This window comes from Oncorhynchus clarkii, chromosome 26, assembly GCF_045791955.1.
Source record: "Oncorhynchus clarkii lewisi isolate Uvic-CL-2024 chromosome 26, UVic_Ocla_1.0, whole genome shotgun sequence".
Taxonomy (NCBI): Eukaryota; Metazoa; Chordata; class Actinopteri; order Salmoniformes; family Salmonidae; genus Oncorhynchus; species Oncorhynchus clarkii.
The window spans coordinates 22,404,882-22,431,732 of record NC_092172.1 but is presented as its reverse complement, the minus strand read 5'-3'; the positions used below and the strand labels follow the sequence as shown (position 1 = coordinate 22,431,732).

At 42.2% G+C, this 26,851-nt stretch overlaps 1 protein-coding gene across 1 annotated transcript in view; it reads left to right on the top strand.

Annotated features, from left to right (window-relative positions):
• Positions 1-26,851, top strand: part of LOC139384581 (mucin-2-like) — a 29,819-nt gene that overhangs the window by 1,167 nt on the left and 1,801 nt on the right. The window contains exons 2-43 of the mRNA XM_071129413.1: positions 319-381; positions 474-735; positions 870-984; positions 1,469-1,559; positions 1,650-1,756; positions 1,887-2,100; positions 2,202-2,327; positions 2,643-2,760; positions 2,870-3,008; positions 3,200-3,310; positions 3,577-3,646; positions 3,759-3,896; positions 3,996-4,160; positions 4,267-4,361; positions 4,463-4,589; positions 4,776-5,028; positions 5,184-5,233; positions 5,488-5,588; positions 5,786-5,937; positions 6,039-6,177; positions 6,264-6,374; positions 6,515-6,694; positions 6,814-7,053; positions 9,663-9,819; positions 10,001-10,129; positions 10,322-10,469; positions 10,797-10,840; positions 10,935-11,180; positions 12,818-13,002; positions 22,174-22,645; positions 22,762-22,967; positions 23,387-23,558; positions 23,680-23,927; positions 24,130-24,313; positions 24,472-24,655; positions 24,893-25,065; positions 25,175-25,244; positions 25,346-25,467; positions 25,663-25,694; positions 26,019-26,187; positions 26,351-26,455; positions 26,607-26,647. Coding sequence (XP_070985514.1) covers positions 319-381; positions 474-735; positions 870-984; positions 1,469-1,559; positions 1,650-1,756; positions 1,887-2,100; positions 2,202-2,327; positions 2,643-2,760; positions 2,870-3,008; positions 3,200-3,310; positions 3,577-3,646; positions 3,759-3,896; positions 3,996-4,160; positions 4,267-4,361; positions 4,463-4,589; positions 4,776-5,028; positions 5,184-5,233; positions 5,488-5,588; positions 5,786-5,937; positions 6,039-6,177; positions 6,264-6,374; positions 6,515-6,694; positions 6,814-7,053; positions 9,663-9,819; positions 10,001-10,129; positions 10,322-10,469; positions 10,797-10,840; positions 10,935-11,180; positions 12,818-13,002; positions 22,174-22,645; positions 22,762-22,967; positions 23,387-23,558; positions 23,680-23,927; positions 24,130-24,313; positions 24,472-24,655; positions 24,893-25,065; positions 25,175-25,244; positions 25,346-25,467; positions 25,663-25,694; positions 26,019-26,187; positions 26,351-26,455; positions 26,607-26,647 — 6,254 coding nt within the window. The remainder of the gene's footprint in view (positions 1-318; positions 382-473; positions 736-869; positions 985-1,468; positions 1,560-1,649; positions 1,757-1,886; positions 2,101-2,201; positions 2,328-2,642; positions 2,761-2,869; positions 3,009-3,199; positions 3,311-3,576; positions 3,647-3,758; positions 3,897-3,995; positions 4,161-4,266; positions 4,362-4,462; positions 4,590-4,775; positions 5,029-5,183; positions 5,234-5,487; positions 5,589-5,785; positions 5,938-6,038; positions 6,178-6,263; positions 6,375-6,514; positions 6,695-6,813; positions 7,054-9,662; positions 9,820-10,000; positions 10,130-10,321; positions 10,470-10,796; positions 10,841-10,934; positions 11,181-12,817; positions 13,003-22,173; positions 22,646-22,761; positions 22,968-23,386; positions 23,559-23,679; positions 23,928-24,129; positions 24,314-24,471; positions 24,656-24,892; positions 25,066-25,174; positions 25,245-25,345; positions 25,468-25,662; positions 25,695-26,018; positions 26,188-26,350; positions 26,456-26,606; positions 26,648-26,851) is intronic.

Here is a 26,851-nt window from a genome sequence, read left to right as displayed (position 1 = left end):
ACCTATGCGATTCAAAGAACATCAAAGTACTGTAGTTCAGGCACAGAATACTCCGCTAACGCAGGAACATTTCCTTTAAAATTAAATTGCATGATAGCGCTGAACTTTGGCAATACGGTTTGAATTGAGCCTTAGGTTCGCTGTAAATATTGAATGGGTCACATCATGCTTCAAATGCTCCTTGGTCTGGACATACTGCTGTGTAAATCAAATACACTTCCAAAAGCGCAGTGCAACAATCTATATCTGCAATGATTGATTTCCATCCGTAATGTACATATAATATTGTAAAATACTCATGAATTGCTTTTATTTCAGTGAGCCCCACCACAAGTGTAACAATCATCCCGACTATGATCACGACTATACCCACACTTTCAGGTAAATGACTGACAGAATGCACACCAAATAAATGACTGGGTATCCATCAATAAGCTAAGAAGTAACTGACATTTGTATTCCTTGTCCCTCAGGAGTGAATGTCTCACACAATGACCAGGTCTGCAGCACATGGGGTAACTATCACTTCAAGACCTTTGACGGGGACTTTTTCCAGCTCCCCTCTACCTGCAACCATGTTGTGACCTCACTGTGTAAGAGCAGCTATGAGGCTTTCAACATCCAGATGAGGCGGCAGGTGGTGGACAACCAGCCCACCATTAGCAAGATCACCATGAAGCTGGATGGTGTAGTGGTGGAGCTATCCAAGGGTGTTGTTGTGGTCAATGGGCAGACGTGAGTTTCCCTGTCATTTGACTTATACGCCATTCTGCAAGCACCTCTCTTGAGGATTTTATGTGCTACATTCTGGAGTTTAATAAAAATTACAATCATAACGATGACCTTTAACCATCTTCTTCCTCCTGAAGGGTGACCCTGCCGGTCAGCTTGTCTGGAGTCAGCATCATGAAGACTACTTCCAATGTGAAGGTCGTAGCCAAACTGGGGCTGGTTGCCGTCTGGAACAAGGATGACTCCCTAATGGTAAAATACCTGCTTTTATAACTTTCCTCTTCAATGGTTGATTAGTTATTTATACTACATTTTTCTTTAGATTAAAAGCAGAAAATCTTTGTTATCATTGGCAATGATCAGCAGTTAATCGTGAGTGAGAGACACCTATTTTTGGCTGCACCTTCTCTCATGTTGGTTAAATCACTGTCTACTCACCTCGAGATATGTTAACATTGAAAGGCAGAATTACCTGAAGAACGACGATGAATTTAACAGGATCTGTGAAGATGTATAGGTTATACACACACAGGACAATGTTCCAATGTTTATCTGATGAAGTGTTTGCAAATACTTGTAGATTTGAATTAGATTTTCTGTCACTCCCTAATATAAAGACTAATAAAAATAAAGGTTTTAAATGTGGAGGATAGCCAAGACTTAGAACACGTGAATGGTGCTGAACACGATGAGATTTTTTGTTTTACCTAACACCTTGCGTCTGATCATTCTACAGATTGAAATGAACGAGAAGTACAGAAACCAGACCTGCGGACTGTGTGGTGACTTCAATGAAGTCCAAACATACAATGAGTTCATCATCAATGGTAAAAACAAATCTGACCAAACTATTGAAATTTAACTACATTACATACTGTAGGTGGAAAAGCTAATTGTCAATGTCTGTGTTGTTGCAGGTGGGAAACTCTCTAGCTCTGACTATGGAAACCTCTGGAAACTGGATGGTCCTCTGGAAGTCTGTGAGGAGCCTACACTAACTTCTGAGGAGAGTTGTGGAGATGAGGTATTACATTTCACACCGCAGAAGAAGAATACAAAACAATATTAATAGAAGTTAGAAATGGCAATTATTCCATATGATCCATCAAATGTTTTCTATATGGGAACCTGTTATGGTTTGTCTCTATTTGTAGGAATTTTGTCAGCAGCTGTTCTCCAGTGCAGCTTTCAGTAGCTGCACTAATTATTTGGACAAGGACGCCTTCGTCGAGACCTGCCTGGCTGACCTGTGCCACTGTGATAACAGCACCAACTCCTTCTGCCTGTGCAACACTATCTCAGAGTACTCCCGTCAGTGTGTTCATGCAGGGGGGAAGCCCCAGCAATGGAGGACTGAACAGTTCTGCTGTAAGCATGCAGATACTCTTCAACATGACCACAAAACACTTAATGATCATGTTCACAATCTATTTTAAGGAATCTGTTAATCACAATGTTTATTTTCTCAGATAAGACATGCCCCGACAACATGGAGTACCAGGAGTGTGGAAGCCCCTGTGTTGACACCTGCTCCAACCCAGTGGCCAGCCAGTTGTGTGAAGACCACTGTACAGGCGGCTGCTTCTGTCCTCTAGGTACCACATAGCTTCAACTCTGTTGTACAAATTAACCTTAAGCACATCATGAAAACACCACACTTTTACCCATTCTGCCTTTTATGTCAATGTTTGCAACGTATCTGAATATGGTGACAAAGGAAGAAGTAAATAATAAATGTTTTTCTCAGTTACTTCTTGGAGTCAGTGCAGTTTTCTGTGTAAAGTAAACATTAGAGTAACACTCCTTACTGAATGCAGTTATAGCAATCTCTTAAACAGTGAATTTTCTGTCAGGAACTAAAATCTTTCTGAATATTGTCTTACAATTCTGCCTGATCTCTCACCAAATAGGTACTGTTTTCGATGATGTCAACAACAGTGGCTGTATTCCAGTGAGGGAATGCCTCTGTGTCCACAATGGACAATTATACAAGTCTGGAGAATCTTACACCAGCAACTGTAAAGAATGGTATGCTAAGTACATCATCGGATTTAAACATGACATATCCCATGCCTCATTATCATGAATCATGCCAAATCATTCCAAACAGATGAGCCTGTATAAATTCTCCCTTTAGCACCTGCGCTGGTGGTCAGTGGGCCTGCACAGACAAGGACTGTCCTGGGACCTGCTCTGTGGAGGGAGGATCCCACATCAACACCTATGATGGGAAAGCCTACACCTTTCACGGGGGCTGCTCTTACATTCTGACCAAGGTCAGTGCATGTGGTGCAGTATAGCAAGGCAATATAAACTAGTAGAAAATATTCATACATTTTCAGTGCAAAGGTGAGGTAAAATAGCTTTTCCTGCCATATGTTGAAAGGGGGGTCAAAGGGGTCATTCTTTAAGTGAGTCACTCTCATTTCATGTTTTTGCATTTAAACTCGTGCTTGTTTTTTCCCAGCAATGCAATGGAACTGAATTCACCGTGCTGGGAGACATTGTGAAGTGTGGGTTGACTGACACTGAGACGTGTATGAGGGCTGTTACCCTTGCCCTCTCCAGCAGATCCACCGTAAGTCAACTCTCCAAATATGTTTCAGAGCAAAAAATACAGGGACCTGTCAACTCATTTTCAAACAAAAACACTTCTTTAAGATAATCATACTGGTTTGCAAATAAATGTCCCTCAAATGTTTTGTCTTAACACATAATAAATAACCTTATTTAAAATTGCCCTGATTAGGCAAATATTGCTGGGCTGTTTGCAATCTTATAAAATGCTTATGTATGGAAACAAACGAGAATTTAATAAAATGTATTATCTTCTCTAATTCACAGGTGATCCGAGTCCAGTCATGTGGAAGTGTTTTTGTAAATCAGATTCTTTCTCAGCTCCCACTCTATACAGGTGAGATAATCCAAATTAATCTGTAGTGTGGATCAGTGTATAAAAACCATATCAATTATATTCACTAGATGAAGCATTGATGGTTTCCCTCTATTTATTTCATGTATTGCAGCTGAAGTGACCGTCTTCAAGCCCTCCTCATTCTACATTGTTATCCAGACAACTCTTGGAGTTCAACTTCAGATCCAGCTTTCACCAGTTATGCAGATCTACATAACTGCCATCTCATCCTACAAAGGAACAACCTGTGGTATGCTTCAGATTCATCCATCAGTTTCATACCTTTTTCTTCAGTATCTCTATTCATAAAAATCTAACACATCATACGGCTTCAATTATTTTTCCACAGGCCTTTGCGGAAACTACAATAATGTTCAGGCAGATGATTTCAGAGTCATCAGTGGATTGGTGGAGGGCACAGCTGTAGCTTTTGCCAACACATGGAAGACCATGTCTAGCTGCCCTGATGTCAAGACTAGCTTTGAAAACCCCTGCAGTTTGAGCATTGAAAATGGTACATATTTATTAAGCCTACAGATTAATCACTTGTTGAATGATTATAACAAATTTATATGAGATAGTATATGCGTATGTTGAAATTATGACTGTCTTTTTCACAGAGAAATATGCCCAGCACTGGTGTTCCATGTTATCAGATCCTAAAGGAGTGTTCTCACCTTGCCATTCTGAAATAAGACCTGACACCTACAAAACCGTAAGTTAGTTAAGAAGGATACAATCACAAAGTAAAACCTTTAAACTCTTATGTGATGAGGTTTTAGTCCTGAAACACTTTGACTCTTTTTTCTCCAACAGAATTGCATGTATGACAGCTGTAACTGTGAGAAGAGTGAGGACTGCATGTGTGCTGCCGTCTCCTCTTATGTCCACGCTTGTGCTGCCGAGGGTATCCAGCTCACTGGCTGGAGAGACACAATCTGCAGTGAGTAGACAATGCGTCATTTTAATGAGTGCTGCAAATTGATTAGAACAGAATGATTTACTGTACAACTGTAGGGTTGAGTTACTAAATACAAATAACCTGAGGAAATAACTGCACAAATACAAAGATATAAGGAAAACAAAAATGGTCTTGCTAATACTAATCAAATCTAATGACTTTTCTCAGACAAATTTGCCACTTGCCCCAGTCAAACAGTTTATACCTACAACATGACCAGCTGTGGACGCACCTGCCGCTCCCTGAGCATGACAGACCAATCTTGCCAGGTGGAGTTTGTTCCAGTGGACGGATGTGGCTGTGCAGAGGGCACCTACATGGACGAGGCTGGCCAGTGTGTTGCCCCCACCAACTGTCCCTGTTATGACAAGGGCTCGGTGGTCCCTGCAGGAGAGACTATCAGCAGAGACGGTGCAACCTGGTAAGCACCTCCCTCATACGTATAAAGCTAGGAGACGCAGTACTAATGAAACTTGATGGATATATTCAAAGCTGTGAATTCAATTATGTCATAATGATATTTGCTGTTAATTTGATTATCTAACTATAACTATTAATACTGTAACTATTTAACAGCACTTGCAGACAAGGGACACTGAGTTGCACTGGGGGAGCAATATTATTTAGTAAGTGTTATGTTCTTTGCTTCCAATGTAGTAGCTATTTATAAAATATATGGCTCGATATTATGTAACCCTTTACATGCATCCTTCACAAAACAGGTACATATGAAATGAACCAAGAGAATTCAAGCAATCCATTTAAGACAATGTGATTAATTATGATGAATGTGGATATTTCTGGATATATGACAATTATATTCTTCTTGTTTGAGAATTGAAAATCGTTTTTTAAAACTTGTATTCTCATATATCCCCAGTATGCACACTGCCAATGGTTTTCTTCAACTGCTCAACTGCACCTCCAGGAGCGTCAGGTTCAGAGTGTCAAAAGAGCTGCAAAACTCTGGACATGACCTGTGTGAGTCCCTTATTCACTCTAAATTGGATTGTCACATACTGTCACTATTATACAGATTCTTGTTGAATGAACAAAAACCCTGGAAAATCGAAATGATGTCAAATAGACACCCCCCCCCCCCCCCCCCGCGCGCGCACAAAATCTCTTTCATTTGCCATGACTTCTTTATGTACTTTTTTTTTGTTAAATCCCTTTAGATTAGCACAGAGTGCACATCAGGTTGTATGTGCCCCAACGGACTGGTGTCTGATGGAAACGGAGACTGCATCAAGGAGGAACTTTGTCCTTGTGCTCACAATGGAGCTACTTACCAAGCTGGAGAGACCCTTAAGGTTGACTGCAATACATGGTATGCCTGTTTTGTGTCTTACATCTCATGGGGGAGAAAACATAAAGAACACAGACTTACAAATAATGAAAAACCTGACATTATGTGTGTGTTGTTCACAGTACTTGCAAGGACAGACAATGGCAGTGTACCACACATCTTTGTGATGGAGTTTGTGCAATCTATGGAGAGGGTCACTATATCACTTTTGATGAGAAAAGGTTCAACTTTAATGGAAACTGTGAATACACTCTCATTCAGGTCTGTGTCTCTTTATTTGGTAGAATTGTAACAGCATCGAAAAGTGTGAATTTGAACAATATTAATAATATGTTTCATTCTCACAGGACTACTGTGGCAATACTAATGGCAGTGGCAGCTTCAGAGTTCTCACTGAGAATGTTCCTTGTGGAACTAAAGGCACCACCTGCTCCAAGACCATCAAGCTCTTCCTGGGGGTAATGAGCAACTTGACTTCACACAATACTGTACATTCCATCCCTCGTGTAAAGAACAATCAACAAATCATCAACTAAACATCAGGTTGATATCCGATTTCAGACCAAGTTATGTACGAAAACATATTTCTCTTCTTCAGACCAGTGAGCTCATACTGGCAGATGGGAACGCTCAAGTTGTCAGGAGTACTCCAGAAGAGCAGTTTCCTAAACAGATCAGCCTTCTGGGGAATTATCTGGTCATTGAAGTCAAAAGTGGTCTAATCCTCATGTGGGACAAGAAGACCAGTCTCTTTATCAAGCTTAGCCCACAATACCAGGTACATTAAGATACTCTGATAAAGAACTGAATTCAGTATTCAGTCAAAACTGATATTACCAAGACTTTTGTAGAACCCTGCCAAATCAGTCATTTTAATTCATGATCTATTTTCTTCAGGGGCTGGTGTGTGGTCTGTGTGGAAACTATGACGGCAACGCAAACAATGACTTCACCACTAGAGCCCAAGCGACTGTTGTTGATCCGGTGGAATTTGGAAACAGCTGGAAAGTTTCATCAAGCTGTCCAAGTGTAACTGCTGTAGTGCACCCATGTGCCTCCAACCCGTACAGAGCGTCTTGGGCCCAGAAACAGTGCAGCATCATTAACAGTGATGTCTTCACAGCCTGCCAGAACCAGGTATGGATATATTCAACTAGGATATATTAGTAGCGTGGTGGCTTATTTCTGCTTTACCAAATGAGGATAGTTACAAACTTCACATACCAGTCAGATTTATGCTTAAACTACATTTTTAATAATAATAAGCTTTGCAATAGCATTTGACCTTCAATGATGCGCTATCTCTAATGAACCATTGAAAGTGACTACAGAAAAGTACAAAGATCTTTTATAGCCAAGATACACCCCTCTCAAATTACATGACGAACCACAGATCTTACAAACAGTTCACAAAGAAAGACTTTTACTTGAGAGAGAGAGGAGTATCCCATAGCCAGATAGCATTCACTATAAATTATCGTTCAGTTTGGTCCCTACGACGAGGTTCTAATCTCGTTCCTGGTACTTCATAGCACAGAACCATTACCTCATAGAATGGCATAACTCAATTGTCAACTCTAGATACACCCATCTCAAGTAAATCCCCTCTTGACCCCTCTCCCTGAACAAACTCACTGAGGGGAGTGACTTGCGCTCAGACAAGTAATTGGTTCCCCCTTAATCACGCCATCCCTTCACATGGTTTAACAGATACATTCACATATGAAGACAATGTTCCATCCTGTCCTCTTCCCTTTCTGATATTCTGCATAGCACCAGGGATATGTGAAAGACAAGTCTGACCTCTCCCCTCTCTAGGCCGCAAGTGACTGAGCCCCAGCTGAGGGAAGAAATGCAACTGCCAACACTAGAGTCTATAAGAAATACATTCTAATAAAAAGTATATCCCATAAGAATATGATGCAGATATCAGATCAAATTTATTTTTATAGCCCTTCGTACATCAGCTGATATCTCAAAGTGCTGTACAGAAACCCAGCCTAAAACCCTAAACAGCAAGCAATGCAGGTGTCGAAGCACGGTGGCTAGGAAAAACTCCCTAGAAAGGCCAAAACCTAGGAAGAAACTTAGAGAGGAACCAGGCTATGTGGGGTCCTCTTCTGGCTGTGCCGGGTGGAGATTATAACAGAACATGGCCAAGATGTTAAAATGTTCATAAATGACCAGCATGGTCAAATAATAATAATCACAGGCAGAACAGTTGAAACTGGAGCAGCAGCACGGCCAGGTGGACTTGGGACAGCAAGGAGTCATCATGCCAGGTAGTCCTGAGGCATGGTCCTAGGGCTCAGGTCCGCCGAGAGAGAGAAAGAAAGAGAGAAAGAGAGAATTAGAGAGAGCATACTTAAATTCACACAGTGACTCAGCCCCTGTAATAGGGTTAGAGGGAGAGAATCCCAGTGGAAAGAGGGGAACCGGCCAGGCAGAGACAGCAAGGGCGGTTCGTTGCTCCAGAGCCTTTCCGTTCACCTTCACACTCCTGGGCCAGACTACACTCAATCATATGACCCACAGAAGAGATGAGTCTTCAGTAAAGACTTAAAGTTGAGACCGAGTTTGCGTCTCTCACATGGGTGGGCAGACCATTCCATAAAAATGGAGCTCTGTAGGAGAAAGCCCTGCCTCCAGCTGTTTGCTTAGAAATTCTAGGGACAATTAGGAGGCCTGCGTCTTGTGACCGTAGCGTACGTGTAGGTATGTACGGCAGGACCAAATCAGAGAGATAGGTAGGAGCAAGCCCATGTAATGCTTTGTAGGTTAGCAGTAAACCCTTGAAATCAGCCCCTGCCTTGACAGGAAGCCAGTGTAGGGAGGCTAGCACTGGAGTAATATGATCAAATTTTTTGGTTCTAGTCAGGATTCTAGCAGCCGTATTTAGCACTAACTAAAGTTTATTTAGTGCTTTATCCGGTAGCCGGAAAGTAGAGCATTGCAGTAGTCTAACCTAGAAGTAACAAAAGCATGGATTCATTTTTCTGCATCATTTTTGGACACAGTTTCTGATTTTGCAATGTTACGTAGATGGAAAAAAGCTGAAACAGTCTTGATATGTTCTTCAAAAGAGAGATCAGGGTCCAGAGTAACGCCGAGGTCCTTCACAGTTTTATTTGAGACGACTGTACAACCATTAAGAATAATTGTCAGATTCAACAGAAGATCTCTTTGTTTCTTGGGACCTAGAACAAGCATCTCTGTTTTGTCCGAGTTTAAAAGTAGAAAGTTTGCAGCCATCCACTTCCTTATGTCTGAAACACAGGCTTCTAGCGAGGGCAATTTTGGGGCTTCACCATGTTTCATTGAAATGTACAGCTGTGTCATAGCAGTGAAAGTTAACATTATGTTTTCGAATGACATCCCCAAGAGGTAAAATATATAGTGAAAACAGTAGTGGTCCTAAAACGGAACCTTGAGGAACACTGACATTTACAGTTGATTTGTCAGAGGACAAACCATTCACAGAGACAAACTGATATCTTTCCGACAGATAAACCAGGTCAGAACTTGTCCGTGTAGACCAATTTGGGTTTCCAATCTCTCCAAAAGAATGTGGTGATCGATGATGGATAGCAGCCTGTAATATGACATCTTAATTACTTATGTTGCCCAACTAATTCTGATTCATCCACCACACTAGTAAGATATGTGGATTTGTGTTTTGTGGACAAAGAAATGTACTTCACCATGCAACTTCTGTATATCTTACAACACATTTCTGTGCTTTTAAGGTGGACCCCTCTCCTTACTACGATGCTTGTGTGAGAGACTCATGTGCTTGTGACAGTGGTGGAGACTGCGAGTGCTTCTGTACCGCAGTGGCAGCTTATGCAAAGGCCTGTAATGAAGCTGGAGCATGCGTAGCCTGGAGAACCCCTCGAATTTGCCGTAAGTTTCTTCACAATCAACAGTCAATGTGATTTTCGAACTACATTAATGCACTTGTCAATTCAATACTGGACTAGGTTGACACATTATCATATAGGACAGTTGATCATGGAAAGGCATCATTATTCTAGTTCAAATAATGACAACTTTTTTCCCACCATATTTTGTACACCACATACAGCACTGTTCTGTGATTACTACAACCCTACTGGAGAATGTGAGTGGCACTACAAGGCATGTGGAGCTCAGTGTATGAAGACCTGCAGAAACCCTTCCGGAGACTGTTCTAGTTTAATTCCAGCATTGGAAGGTGACCGTCTAACTCATATTTTGTCTCATTTTGGATATTATTTCTGAATAACAATTGTAATTGAAACTGACTCCAACAATTGTTATACATCTACATGCTGTATGTCTGAGCAGCCTCAGGCTACATTTACACTGACTACTGTTATCCATAACAAGACCTTTTGTAACCTCTTGGCTATTGTGCTTATTACAGGCTGCTATCCTAACTGTCCTGCGGCACAACCTTACTTCAATGAGGAGACAATGAAGTGTGTGGAGAGGGAACAATGTGGCTGTTATGACTATGAAGGAAACCAGTACACCAATGGACAGAATCTTCCGGCACAAAATTGTGAAACATGGTATGTTTGAATAATTCAGTTCACAGTACGTGTACTATTTCAGAGCATATTCTGAATGTTACAACTGTGAAAGTATTAGGTACTCTGTGCTATGTTAATTCTGGGGAAGAGGGTAAGAGTTCGGCAAAGATTGGAAGGGCTAGTGCTAGTTTTTCCATAGTGATGCTAACTATGGTTGTATGACAATCTGAAAATGTGCCCTGCTCCCCATGCATTTCACAACTTACTTAATTACCAAGTCCTGAATAGTCCTCTTACCTCTTTACTGGTATTTCATTTGAACCTCTGAATAATTTCAATGTTTAAATATGTTTTCTTCTTTTAAAGCACCTGCACAATGACTGGAGTGAGCTGTAGTTATGATGTAAATGGTAAGGATGACATCCCCAAATAAAAGTAACATATTTAGCAATAACCAAAGCAACATTGATTAAATCTAATTGTAAAATACTTTCCCCCCTGCAGATTGTACATGCTTGCATAATGGTAAACAACACCCATATGGAGAAACCCTCTACAATACAACAGATGGGATTGGTAACTGCATAGTTGCTGTTTGTGCCTCGAACGGAACCATTACCAGGAACATTTCGCCTTGTAAAGTGACCACAACTCCAGTACCAACCACAACATCCCCTCTGACCACAACAACAACACAGGCCTCTACGACAACACTAAAGCCCACAACTGTCTTCCACTTCTCAACACCTGGTAAGCAGAGAAGCTCTTGAATGATTCAAGTGCAGCCAGATGTTTATATCATAGTGATTAATGGAAATTTATATGGCAATTAATAGAAATGGGTATGTAACGTGTTAGTAAATGCCTTTTCGGGTCCAAAAAAGTTGAGGACAATCAAACTCGGACAAGAACGGACCCAAGAACAATTATACTCAAACCCGAAGACAACCAGACCTGGGTCTGGGTCTGGGTCTAGACCAAATCCGATTGGACCCTATTTAAAAAAATGACGTTTATCAGCCAAATTCCTCCACTGGTTAACAAAAAGGACTTTATATTTTGCTTTCTATAAGTATGTAATTTAACCTTATTAGCATAATTTAAATATGCTATACGCTATGCAGAGCTTTGAATGGGTAATTTCGGGTCCACTCAGGTTTATCAGCTGTACTTACAATTGACTCGAGACCTGATGACAATCAAACAGGAATCGACCTGAACCCGGGTAAAACGTTGCATTTTGGTGGTGTCTTGAGTATTCGGGATTGGGTGGACCCGTGAAGACCTCTAGGTGGTAATGAAATGTTTAATTCATATTAATGATATGTTAAAATGTAGAATTGGAAATACGAGCTATTTGGTAAACTAAAAAGTTATTTTTCTGGCCGGGTTAACGAAGTAAATATATTTTTCAAAAACAGAACCAACATCAACATCAACATGGACGTCAACAACAATGGAGACCGCAACAACAACGGTACCCTCAACAAGTGGAGAAGAATCTACATCGACCACAGCTGAAACTTCAACAAAGGAAGAAACAACAACTGAGACCATCGCATCCACAAAGCCACCTAAAGAAGTCACCACAGGCCCAACAACCACTTCCACCACTGTAATTGTTGAAACCTCTACTTCAACATCACAGCCCACAGCAACAGGTGAAGAAACATCAGGGCCAGTTGTAATTACATTCAATCCCACTACTTTAACAACAACAACAGAGGTAACTACATCTACCACAGGTGTAACTACAACAGTTGAAGAAACCACAACTGAGACAATTCCATCTACATCCACAAAGCCACCTAAAGAAGTCACCTCCGGCCCAACAACCACTTCCACCACTGTAATTGTTGAAACCTCTACTTCAACATCACAGCCCACAGCAACAGGTGAAGAAACATCAGGGCCAGTTGTCATTACATCCAATCCCACTACTTTAACAACAACAACAATTGCACCCACAACAACGACACCTACCACAGGTGTAACAACAACAGTTGAAGAAACCACAACGGAGACAATTTCATCTACAGCCACAAAGCCACCTAAAGAAGTCACCTCCGGCCCAACAACCACTTCCACCACTGTAATTGTTGAAACCTCTACTTCAACATCACATCCCACAACAACAGGTGAAGAAACAACAGGGCCAGTTGTCATAACGTCCAATCCCACTACTTTAACAACAACTACAATTGCACCCACAACAACGACACCTACCACGGGTGGAACTACAAGAATTGAAGAAACCACATCTGAGTCAATTTCAACTACATCCACAAAGCCACCTAAAGAAGTCCCCACAGGCCCAACAACCACTTCCACCACTGTAATTGCTGAAACCTCTACTTCAACATCACAGCCCACAACAACAAGTGAAGAAACATCAGGGCCAGTTGTCATTACATCCAATCCCACTACTTCAACAACAACAACAACAGAGGTAACGACACCTACCACAGGTGGAACTACAACAGTTGAAGAAACCACAACTGAGACAATTCCATCTACATCCACAAAGCCACCTAAAGAAGTCACCTCCGGCCCAACAACAACTTCCACCACTGTAATTGTTGAAACCTCTACTTCAACATCACAGCCCACAACATCAGGTGAAGAAACATCAGGGCCAGTTGTCATAACTTCCAATCCCACTACTTTAACAACAACAACAGAGGTAACTACACCTACCACAGGTGTAACGACAACAATTGAAGAAACCACAACTGAGACAATTCCATCTACATCCACAAAGCCACCTAAAGAAATCACCTCCGGCCCAACAACAACTTCCACCACTGTAATTGTTGAAACCTCTACTTCAACATCACAGCCCACAACAACAGGTGAAGAAACATCAGGGCCAGTTGTCATAACTTCCAATCCCACTACTTTAACAACAACAACAGAGGTAACTACACCTACCACAGGTGTAACGACAACAGTTGAAGAAACCACAACTGAGACAATTTCATCTACAAAACCACCTAAAGAAGTCACCTCCGGCCCATCAACAACTTCCACCACTGTAATTGTTGAAACCTCTACCTCAACATCACAGCCCACAGCAACAGGTGAAGAAACATCAGGGCCAGTTGTCATAACTTCCAATCCCACTACTTTAACAACAACTACAATTGCACCCACAACAACGACACCTACCACGGGTGGAACTACAAGAATTGAAGAAACCACATCTGAGTCAATTTCAACTACATCCACAAAGCCACCTAAAGAAGTCCCCACAGGCCCAACAACCACTTCCACCACTGTAATTGCTGAAACCTCTACTTCAACATCACAGCCCACAGCAACAGGTAAAGAAACATCAGGGCCAGATGTCATAACTTCCAATCCCACTACTTTAACAACAACCACAGAGGTAACTACACCTACCACAGGTGTAACAACAAGAGTTGAAGAAACCACAACGGAGACAATTTCATCTACAGCCACAAAGCCACCTAAAGAAATCACCTCCGGCCCATCAACAACTTCCACCACTGTAATTGTTGAAACCTCAACTTCATCATCACAGCCCACAACAACAGGTGAAGAAACATCAGGGCCAGTTGTCATAACTTCTAATCCCACTACTTTAACAACAACAACAGAGGTAACTACACCTAACACAGGTGTAACGACAACAGTTGTAGAAACCACAACTGAGACAATTTCATCTACATCCACCGAGTCACCTAAAGAAGTCCCCACGGGCCAAACAACCACTTCCACCACTGTAAATGTTGAAACCTCTACTTCAACATCACAGTCCACAGCAACAGGTGAAGAAACAACAGGGCCAGTTGTCATAACTTCCAATCCCACTACTTTAACAACAACTACAATTGCACCCACAACAATGACACCTACCACAGGTGTAACAACAGCAGTTGAAGAAACCACAACTGAGTCAATTTCATCTACATCCACAAAGCCACCTAAAGAAGTCCCCACGGGCCCAACAACCACTTCCACCACTGTAATTGCTGAAACCTCTACTTCAACATCACAGCCCACAGCAACAGGTGAAGAAACATCAGGGCCAGTTGTCATTACATCCAATCCCACTACTTTAACAACAACAACAATTGCATCCACAACAATGACACCTACCACAGGTGTAACAACAACAGTTGAAGAAACCACAAATGAGACAAGTCCATCTACAAAACCACTTAAAGAAGTCACCTCCGGCCCATCAACAACTTCCACCACTGTAATTGTTGAAACCTCTACTTCAACATCACAGCCCACAGCAACAGGTGAAGAAACAACAGGGCCAGTTGTCATTACATCCAATCCCACTACTTTAACAACAACAACAATTACACCCACAACAATGACACCTACCACAGGTGGAACGACAACAGTTGAAGAAACCACAACTGAGACAATTTCATCTACAAAACCACCTAAAGAAGTCACCTCCGGCCCATCAACAACTTCCACCACTGTAATTGTTGAAACCTCTACTTCAACATCACAGCCCACAACAACAGGTGAAGAAACATCAGGGCCAGTTGTCATAACTTCCAATCCCACTACTTTAACAACAACAACAGAGGTAACTACACCTACCACAGGTGTAACGACAAGAGTTGAAGAAACCACAACGGAGACAATTTCATCTACAGCCACAAAGCCACCTAAAGAAATCACCTCCGGCCCATCAACAACTTCCACCACTGCAATTGTTGAAACCTCTACTTCAACATCACAGCCCACAACAACAGGTGAAGAAACATCAGGGCCAGTTGTCATAACTTCCAATCCCACTACTTTAACAACAACAACAGAGGTAACTACACCTAACACAGGTGTAACGACAACAGTTGTAGAAACCACAACTGAGACAATTTCATCTACATCCACCGAGTCACCTAAAGAAGTCCCCACGGGCCCAACAACCACTTCCACCACTGTAAATGTTGAAACCTCTACTTCAACATCACAGCCCACAGCAACAGGTGAAGAAACAACAGGGCCAGTTGTCATAACTTCCAATCCCACTACTTTAACAACAACTACAATTGCACCCACAACAATGACACCTACCACAGGTGTAACAAAAACAGTTGAAGAAACCACAACGGAGACAATTTCATCTACAGCCACAAAGCCACCTAAAGAATTCACCCCTGGCCCAACAACCACTTCCACCACTGTAATTGCTGAAACCTCTACTTCAACATCACAGCCCACAACAACAAGTGAAGAAACATCAGGGCCAGTTGTCATTACATCCAATCCCACTACTTCAACAACAACAACAACAGAGGTAACAACACCTACCACAGGTGGAACTACAACAGTTGAAGAAACCACAACTGAGACAATTCCATCTACATCCACAAAGCCACCTAAAGAAGTCACCTCCGGCCCAACAACAACTTCCACCACTGTAATTGTTGAAACCTCTACTTCAACATCACAGCCCACAACAACAGGTGAAGAAACATCAGGGCCAGTTGTCATAACTTCCAATCCCACTACTTTAACAACAACAACAGAGGTAACTACACCTACCACAGGTGTAACGACAACAATTGAAGAAACCACAACTGAGACAATTTCATCTACAAAACCACCTAAAGAAGTCACCTCCGGCCCATCAACAACTTCCACCACTGTAATTGTTGAAACCTCTACCTCAACATCACAGCCCACAGCAACAGGTAAAGAAACATCAGGGCCAGTTGTCATTACATCCAATCCCACTACTTTAACAACAACAACAGAGGTAACTACACCTACCACAGGTGGAACTACAACAGTTGAAGAAACCACAACTGAGACAATTTCATCTACATCCACCGAGTCACCTAAAGAAGTCCCCACGGGCCCAACAACCACTTCCACCACTGTAAATGTTGAAACCTCTACTTCAACATCACAGCCCACAGCAACAGGTGAAGAAACAACAGGGCCAGTTGTCATAACTTCCAATCCCACTACTTTAACAACAACTACAATTGCACCCACAACAATGACACCTACCACAGGTGTAACAAAAACAGTTGAAGAAACCACAACGGAGACAATTTCATCTACAGCCACAAAGCCACCTAAAGAATTCACCCCTGGCCCAACAACCACTTCCACCACTGTAATTGCTGAAACCTCTACTTCAACATCACAGCCCACAACAACAAGTGAAGAAACATCAGGGCCAGTTGTCATTACATCCAATCCCACTACTTCAACAACAACAACAACAGAGGTAACGACACCTACCACAGGTGGAACTACAACAGTTGAAGAAACCACAACTGAGACAATTCCATCTACATCCACAAAGCCACCTAAAGAAGTCACCTCCGGCCCAACAACAACTTCCACCACTGTAATTGTTGAAACCTCTACTTCAACATCACAGCCCACAACAACAGGTGAAGAAACATCAGGGCCAGTTGTCATAACTTCCAATCCCACTACTTTAACAACAACAACAGAGGTAACTACACCTACCACAGGTGTAACGACAACAATTGAAGAAACCACAACTGAGACAATTTCATCTACAAAACCACCTAAAGAAGTCACCTCCGGCCCATCAACAACTTCCACCACTGTAATTGTTGAAACCTCTACCTCAACATCACAGCCCACAGCAACAGGTAAAGAAACATCAGGGCCAGTTGTCATTACATCCAATCCCACTACTTTAACAACAACAACAGAGGTAACTACACCTACCACAGGTGGAACTACAACAGTTGAAGAAACCACAACTGAGACAATTTCATCTACAGCCACAAAGCCACCTAAAGAAGTCCCCACGGGCCCAACAACCACTTCCACAACTGTAATTGTTGAAACCTCTACTTCAACATCACAGCCCACAACAACAGGTGAAGAAACATCAGGGCCAGTTGTCATAACGTCCAATCCCACTACTTTAACAACAACTACAATTGCACCCACAACAACGACACCTACCACGGGTGGAACTACAAGAATTGAAGAAACCACATCTGAGTCAATTTCATCTACAGCCACAAAGCCACCTAAAGAAGTCATCTCCGGCCCAACAACAACTTCCACCACTGCAATTGTTGAAACCTCTACTTCAACATCACAGCCCACAACAACAGGTGAAGAAACATCAGGGCCAGTTGTCATTACATCCAATCCCACTACTTTAACAACAACAACAGAGGTAAATACACCTACCACAGGTGGAACTACAACAGTTGAAGAAACCACAACTGAGACAATTCCATCTACATCCACAAAGCCACCTAAAGAAGTCCCCACAGGCCCAACAACCACTTCCACCACTGTAAATGTTGAAACCTCTACTTCAACATCACAGCCCACAGCAACAGGTGAAGAAACATCAGGGCCAGTTGTCATTACATCCAGTCCCACTACTTTAACAACAACAACAGAGGTAACTACACCTACCACAGGTGGAACTACAACTGTTGAAGAAACCACAACTGAGACAATTTCATCTGCATCCACAAAGCCACCTAAAGAAGTCACCTCCGGCCCATCAACAACTTCCACCACTGTAATTGTTGAAACCTCTACTTCAACATCACAGCCCACAACAACAGGTGAAGAAACATCAGGGCCAGTTGTCATAACTTCCAATCCCACTACTTTAACAACAACAACAGAGGTAACTACACCTACCACAGGTGTAACGACAAGAGTTGAAGAAACCACAACGGAGACAATTTCATCTACAGCCACAAAGCCACCTAAAGAAGTCACCTCCGGCCCATCAACAACTTCCACGACTGTAATTGTTGAAACCTCTACTTCAACATCACAGCCCACAACAACAGGTGAAGAAACATCAGGGCCAGTTGTCATAACTTCCAATCCCACTACTTTAACAACAACAACAGAGGTAACTACACCTAACACAGGTGCAACGACAACAGTTGTAGAAACCACAACTGAGACAATTTCATCTACATCCACCGAGTCACCTAAAGAAGTCCCCACGGGCCCAACAACCACTTCCACCACTGTAAATGTTGAAACCTCTACTTCAACATCACAGCCCACAGCAACAGGTGAAGAAACAACAGGGCCAGTTGTCATAACTTCCAATCCTACTACCTTAACAACAACTACAATTGCACCCACAACAACGACACCTACCACGGGTGGAACTACAAGAATTGAAGAAACCACATCTGAGTCCATTTCATCTACATCCACAAAGCCACCTAAAGAAGTCCCCACGGGCCCAACAACAACTTCCACGACTGTAATTGTTGAAACCTCTACTTCAACATCACAGCCCACAGCAACAGGTGAAGAAACAACAGGGCCAGTTGTCATTACATCCAATCCCACTACTTTAACAACAACAACAATTACACCCACAACAATGACACCTACCACAGGTGGAACGACAACAGTTGAAGAAACCACAACTGAGACAATTTCATCTACAAAACCACCTAAAGAAGTCACCTCCGGCCCATCAACAACTTCCACGACTGTAATTGTTGAAACCTCTACTTCAACATCACAGCCCACAGCAACAGGTGAAGAAACATCAGGGCCAGTTGTCATAACTTCCAATCCCACTACTTTAACAACAACAACAGAGGTAACTACACCTACCACAGGTGTAACGACAAGAGTTGAAGAAACCACAACGGAGACAATTTCATCTACAGCCACAAAGCCACCTAAAGAAATCACCTCCGGCCCATCAACAACTTCCACCACTGTAATTGTTGAAACCTCTACTTCAACATCACAGCCCACAACAACAGGTGAAGAAACATCAGGGCCAGTTGTCATAACGTCCAATCCCACTACTTTAACAACAACTACAATTGCACCCACAACAACGACACCTACCACGGGTGGAACTACAAGAATTGAAGAAACCACATCTGAGTCAATTTCATCTACAGTCACAAAGCCACCTAAAGAAGTCACCTCCGGCCCAACAACAACTTCCACCACTGTAATTGTTGAAACCTCTACTTCAACATCACAGCCCACAACAACAGGTGAAGAAACATCAGGGCCAGTTGTCATAACTTCCAATCCCACTACTTTAACAACAACAACAGAGGTAACTACACCTACCACAGGTGTAACGACAAGAGTTGAAGAAACCACAACGGAGACAATTTCATCTACAGCCACAAAGCCACCTAAAGAAATCACCTCCGGCCCATCAACAACTTCCACCACTGTAATTGTTGAAACCTCTACTTCAACATCACAGCCCACAACAACAGGTGAAGAAACATCAGGGCCAGTTGTCATAACGTCCAATCCCACTACTTTAACAACAACTACAATTGCACCCACAACAACGACACCTACCACGGGTGGAACTACAAGAATTGAAGAAACCACATCTGAGTCAATTTCATCTACAGTCACAAAGCCACCTAAAGAAGTCACCTCCGGCCCAACAACAACTTCCACCACTGTAATTGTTGAAACCTCCACTTCAACATCACAGCCCACAACAACAGGTGAAGAAACATCAGGGCCAGTTGTCATTACATCCAATCCCACTACTTTAACAACAACAACAGAGGTAAATACACCTACCACAGGTGGAACTACAACAGTTGAAGAAACCACAACTGAGACAATTCCATCTACATCCACAAAGCCACCTAAAGAAGTCCCCACAGGCCCAACAACCACTTCCACCACTGTAAATGTTGAAACCTCTACTTCAACATCACAGCCCACAGCAACAGGTGAAGAAACATCAGGGCCAGTTGTCATTACATCCAGTCCCACTACTTTAACAACAACAACAGAGGTAACTACACCTACCACAGGTGGAACTACAACTGTTGAAGAAACCACAACTGAGACAATTTCATCTGCATCCACAAAGCCACCTAAAGAAGTCACCTCCGGCCCATCAACAACTTCCACCACTGTAATTGTTGAAACCTCTACTTCAACATCACAGCCCACAACAACAGGTGAAGAAACATCAGGGCCAGTTGTCATAACTTCCAATCCCACTACTTTAACAACAACAACAGAGGTAACTACACCTACCACAGGTGTAACGACAAGAGTTGAAGAAACCACAACGGAGACAATTTCATCTACAGCCACAAAGCCACCTAAAGAAGTCACCTCCGGCCCATCAACAACTTCCACCACTGTAATTGTTGAAACCTCTACTTCAACATCACAGCCCACAACAACAGGTGAAGAAACATCAGGGCCAGTTGTCATAACTTCCAATCCCACTACTTTAACAACAACAACAGAGGTAACTACACCTAACACAGGTGTAACGACAACAGTTGTAGAAACCACAACTGAGACAATTTCATCTACATCCACCGAGTCACCTAAAGAAGTCCCCACGGGCCCAACAACCACTTCCACCACTGTAAATGTTGAAACCTCTACTTCAACATCACAGCCCACAGCAACAGGTGAAGAAACAACAGGGCCAGTTGTCATAACTTCCAATCCTACTACCTTAACAACAACTACAATTGCACCCACAACAACGACACCTACCACGGGTGGAACTACAAGAATTGAAGAAACCACATCTGAGTCCATTTCATCTACATCCACAAAGCCACCTAAAGAAGTCCCCACGGGCCCAACAACAACTTCCACCACTGTAATTGTAGAAACCTCTACTTCAACATCACAGCCCACAGCAACAGGTGAAGAAACAACAGGGCCAGTTGTCATTACATCCAATCCCACTACTTTAACAACAACAACAATTACACCCACAACAATGACACCTACCACAGGTGGAACGACAACAGTTGAAGAAACCACAACTGAGACAATTTCATCTACAAAACCACCTAAAGAAGTCACCTCCGGCCCATCAACAACTTCCAAGACTGTAATTGTTGAAACCTCTACTTCAACATCACAGCCCACAGCAACAGGTGAAGAAACATCAGGGCCAGTTGTCATAACTTCCAATCCCACTACTTTAACAACAACAACAGAGGGAACTACACCTACCACAGGTGTAACGACAAGAGTTGAAGAAACCACAACGGAGACAATTTCATCTACAGCCACAAAGCCACCTAAAGAAATCACCTCCGGCCCATCAACAACTTCCACCACTGTAATTGTTGAAACCTCTACTTCAACATCACAGCCCACAACAACAGGTGAAGAAACATCAGGGCCAGTTGTCATAACGTCCAATCCCACTACTTTAACAACAACTACAATTGCACCCACAACAACGACACCTACCACGGGTGGAACTACAAGAATTGAAGAAACCACATCTGAGTCAATTTCATCTACAGTCACAAAGCCACCTAAAGAAGTCACCTCCGGCCCAACAACAACTTCCACCACTGTAATTGTTGAAACCTCTACTTCAACATCACAGCCCACAACAACAGGTGAAGAAACATCAGGGCCAGTTGTCATTACATCCAATCCCACTACTTTAACAACAACAACAGAGGTAACTACACCTACCACAGGTGGAACTACAACTGTTGAAGAAACCACAACTGAGACAATTTCATCTACATCCACAAAGCCACCTAAAGAAGTCACCTCCGGCCCATCAACAACTTCCACCACTGTAATTGTTGAAACCTCTACTTCAACATCACAGCCCACAACAACAGGTGAAGAAACATCAGGGCCAGTTGTCATAACTTCCAATCCCACTACTTTAAAAACAACAACAGAGGAGACTACACCTACCACAGGTGTAACGACAACAGTTGTAGAAACCACATCTGAGACAATTTCATCTACATCCACAAAGCCACCTAAAGAAGTCCCCACGGGCCCAACAACCACTTCCACCACTGTAAATGTTGAAACCTCTACTTCAACATCACAGCCCACAACAACAGGTGAAGAAACATCAGGGCCAGTTGTCATTACATCCAATCCCACTACTTTAACAACAACTACAGAGGTAACTACACCTACCACAGGTGGAACTACAACAGTTGAAGAAACCACAACTGAGACAATTCCATCTACATCCACAAAGCCACCTAAAGAAGTCACCACAGGCCCAATTACATATTCCACATCTGCTGAAGTTGTAACTTTGACATCACAGCCTTCAACAACAAGTACAGAAACAACAGAGCCAGTTGTAATCACAGGCCCATTAGAAACAACAAGAAATCCTTCAGCATCGCCACAAGTGATTATTACACCAACATCACAAGTAGTCACCACCAGCCAGTGTATGTGCCATGTTAATGGGACACAATATCTACCAGGTAACATGTTATAAATGTCATTTAGACAATCAAAATCAATTTCATTTCACTAATCTTTTAATTCATTTTCATTTGTAAAAGGAAATGTTGTAACACTTGCCTTTCTTAACAATCAGGGGACCTAGTGTATAATGTGACTGATGGTTCAGGGTGGTGCTTCACCGCTTACTGCAAAGCAACGTGTCAAGTTGAAGTGGAATCAAATCCATGTCCTTCCTCTACACCACCCACTGTTTCACCCACAACGTCAGAAGAGACAACGACCACACCACCAAACACCCAATCCTCCCCAGACTGCACTAGCGTTCAGCCACCAAGAAAGGTCATTTATTCCCTAAAAATCTTTTTGGGGCTGTAATAATTAAATGGGTGAATATGTATATATCTCTTTGTGGTGTAATGCTTGAGACATGGAATATGTATGTGTGCAATTCAGAGGTTGAATGGGCAAGACAAAAGATTGAAGTGACTTTCAACGGAGTATGGTAGTAGGGGCCAAGCTCACTTGTTTGTGTCAAGAACTGCAACACTGCTGGGTTTTTCACGCTAAACCGTTTCCTTTATGTATCAAGAATGGTCCACCACCCTAAGGACATCCAGCCACTGTGGGAAGCACTGGAGACAACATGGGCCAGCGTCCCTGTGGAAAGCTTTCGACACCTTGTAGAGTCCACTTAGAGTATGTTTAACCCTCCTTGTGAATGTTTGAGTAATTGCTTTCCCTTATCAAATCAATGGCAGAATGGAGAGTCTTGGCAGCTGAATAGCTGTACCACAGCAATTTGCCAGGACGGCATTGTTGTCCATCTACCAGTAAAATGCAAGCCAGTGGAGCCACTACAGTGTGAGAATGGTCGTCCACCTGTCAAGGTCTATGATTCAACTGGATGCTGCTTTACATATGAATGTGAATGTAAGTGACAACATACAACCCAACAATCTGAATGAAAATAAGACATTGTTGCTCATTCATATTCATTTGTCCTCTGTCAATAGCTTAGACAATGATCAACTCATATTTTAACATGTTGCAGGTGTCTGCAGTGGATGGGGTGGATCTCACTACATGACATTTGATGGAGTGTATTACAATTTCCAGGAGAACTGCTCATACATCTTAGTGAAAGAAATCAACTTCAAATACAACCTTACCATTATTGTTGATAATCACTACTGTGGAAACGCCGACAGTGGATTCTGTCCTCAGTCCCTTATCATTCACTACAAGTCCTATGAAGTGATTCTTACCCAGCAGAGATCTGGTGAAACAACAGAAAACGTGGTAACTATTTAAAAAATATCATTCCCATTGCTTGTATTTTTCTATGCTGCTGCGTTTTTATGCTGCTGCGTTATCATGCATTATTCAAATCCCATAACTTTAAATTAAAACCAATAATGAGGTTAATATTGTCATGTTACTACTTTCAAGATAACACATGACTCAACCATCTAAATGTGTATCCATTTTTGCACAACTGCAGGTATATGTCAACAGTAAACGAATCTACCCAGCTTACAGAATGGGTGACATTGCTCTAACAAGTACTGGTGTGGAGGTTGTGCTGGAGATCCCTGATCTTAAGGTTCAGGTGTCTTACAAAGGGTCATCATTTAGCATCAACCTTCCTTACTCCCTCTTCCAAAGCAGCACAGAGGGCCAGTGTGGTGAGTATTATAAAAGAGGGTCAATATACATTTCACAGTTTCAAACTTCCAGTAGATGCTCCTATCGAGACCACCCTATAGAAATTGCATACAACAAAAAACTATGGCCTGGCCTTGCTAACTAGGTCTTACACTATGCAAAATCCCTATTTTTCAAGGTACCTGTGATAATTCCCAGAAGAATGACTGCCAGTCACCTAATGGTCAGATACAGAGCTGCTCAGTCGCAGCTAGCCAGTGGCTAATTCCAAACCAGGACTGTCCAACTCCTCCAACAGCGCCACCCGCAAGCACATCCCCTACCCCCTGCAAGACAGCCGTTTGTGAAATCATGAACAGCAAGTAAGGAACATATCAAACTAAGTTCGAGAAAGGGAACAAGCACACAATAGGAATGGCTAAATGATAATTAACTTCCTAATGTGTTTTATCAATTGTAATGTACATTTTCTGTCATGTTAATTTGCTTGTATTTGAAACTTGTTTCTATCATAATACAGGTACTGTTCCATTGGCATTTCTGGTTAAAGGTTGCACTCCATGCATCTCTCTAAATCACTATGTTCTTTTCTGTCAAAGGGTCTTTGAGGAATGCCATAAAACGGTTTCTCCTGATGCCTTTGTTCAGGCCTGTAGATCAGATGTCTGCTACAATGCTAATTCTAGCTGCTCTAGTCTGGAGGCGTATGCATCTGAATGTGCAAATAAAGGGATCTGCATTGAATGGAGGAAGTTCACCCATGGAGAATGTGGTGAGCTATGAATCCAAGCATAGTAGTCATGCCACAAATTCATAGGCAGCGGCTTAACAAAAATGTTTGCTGTTGTTTAGCATAACTGTGACCTATTTTTGTCCTGCAGAGCATACATGCCCAGCCACTAAGGTGTACATGCCATGTGGTCCAGCAGTTGAACCAACATGTAATACCAGGTAAGCTTTAGTCTGATTGGATGTCATATGAATTTCCTTCATATGAGCCTTCTTTTAAATAAATTATATACTGCATAATCCCAAACCTATTTTGTACGCAGATATAATGAGAAGTATTTGAACAACCAAACCCAAACGATCAATAAGACGAAGGAGGGTTGCTTCTGTCCATCTAAAACCGTCTTGTTCAGCACCTACTCTGATACTTGTGTGGTCTCCTGTGGTAAGAATGGGTTATGGGTCATTTTGCAGGTAGCTATCAATATAAGAATGAGACCTTTCTGTACTTTTAAACCTTGAATTCAGCATGAATCACAGTTTACTGGCTTTACTGGCTCCACAAAATGTGGAGGTGTGAAGAACTTGACCCCAACTATGTGAGACAAACATTTTAAACACACCCTGTGTTTATTTTCAGGCTGCACCGGACCTGATGGCAACCCCCAAATGGTAAGAATTTCCTCCATCTAAATATTCTCCATATATTCATTCTCACATAGACATATCATGAGATGCATTTCACGTGAGTCAGGGAAACTCACATACTTAGGATGGATACTTTTCATTGATAGGTCTTGTCCTCTTTATTCCTTCCAAAGAACAGACCAGAAAACGTTTAATCTCTGAATAACCACTTCCAACCCATTCCTTCTCACCTTATGATGGTTCATATTAACTGTCATGGTTAAATCCAGTTCATTGCAGAACAACAACATTTGAGTTTGTCTTTTCTATCTATGTATTGACCTGACATTACCCTGTTTTTCCATTAAGCCTGGTGATACATGGGAGAGTGGTTGCCAGCAGTGCACCTGTGACATGGACTCCATGATTGTCCAGTGCCAGCCTATCACCTGCCCCACATCAGCCACACCCATCTGCAATGAGACTGGTTACAGACTGGTGAACAAGACAGAAGGCTGCTGCCAGAAATATACATGTGGTGAGTGATGGAACAGACCCTTTGGTAAATCATTAGAAAGCCAACTCTTATTCATACAGTACTAGACCAAGATTATCTGAAGTGTTGTGTAGGGTCATAGGGGTTATTTGACCCTCTATCGGCGTGTCTTTTAATCACTTCTCATTGGTTACCTCTGTAACAGAGTGTGATGCACTGCTTTGCCCCAAAGTCATGATGGACTGCCAGCCAGGGTGGGAGGCAATTATAAGCACATCCAACTCAAGCTGCTGTCCAGAGTATACCTGTGGTAAGACCCTTTGATTTTCTTCATCAGCGGTTTAGTTAGTTCATTGACTTTGTAATTCCCAGGTATCACTGGTTTGAATTACGTTTGTGTTAACTATGACATGAATCACTGGTATCACTGACTGATTCCTTATCAATGTGTGTCTGTTCAGTTCCTAAGGGTGTATGTGTCTACAATAACATTGAGTACCAGGTAAGAATAAATCATTTCAAATAAATGTAATTAAATTCAACAAGCTTCTGAAAGACACCCACACACATAGCTTGAGATAAGCTGTATTGTGTTTGCTGCCCTCATAATTGGCCACATTCTACTGTAGAACTGCTCCCTTTGCACTCTGACCCTCCTCTATTCAAACAGTCTGTTATTGTGGATTTTAACGTGTCTCTCCCTTTC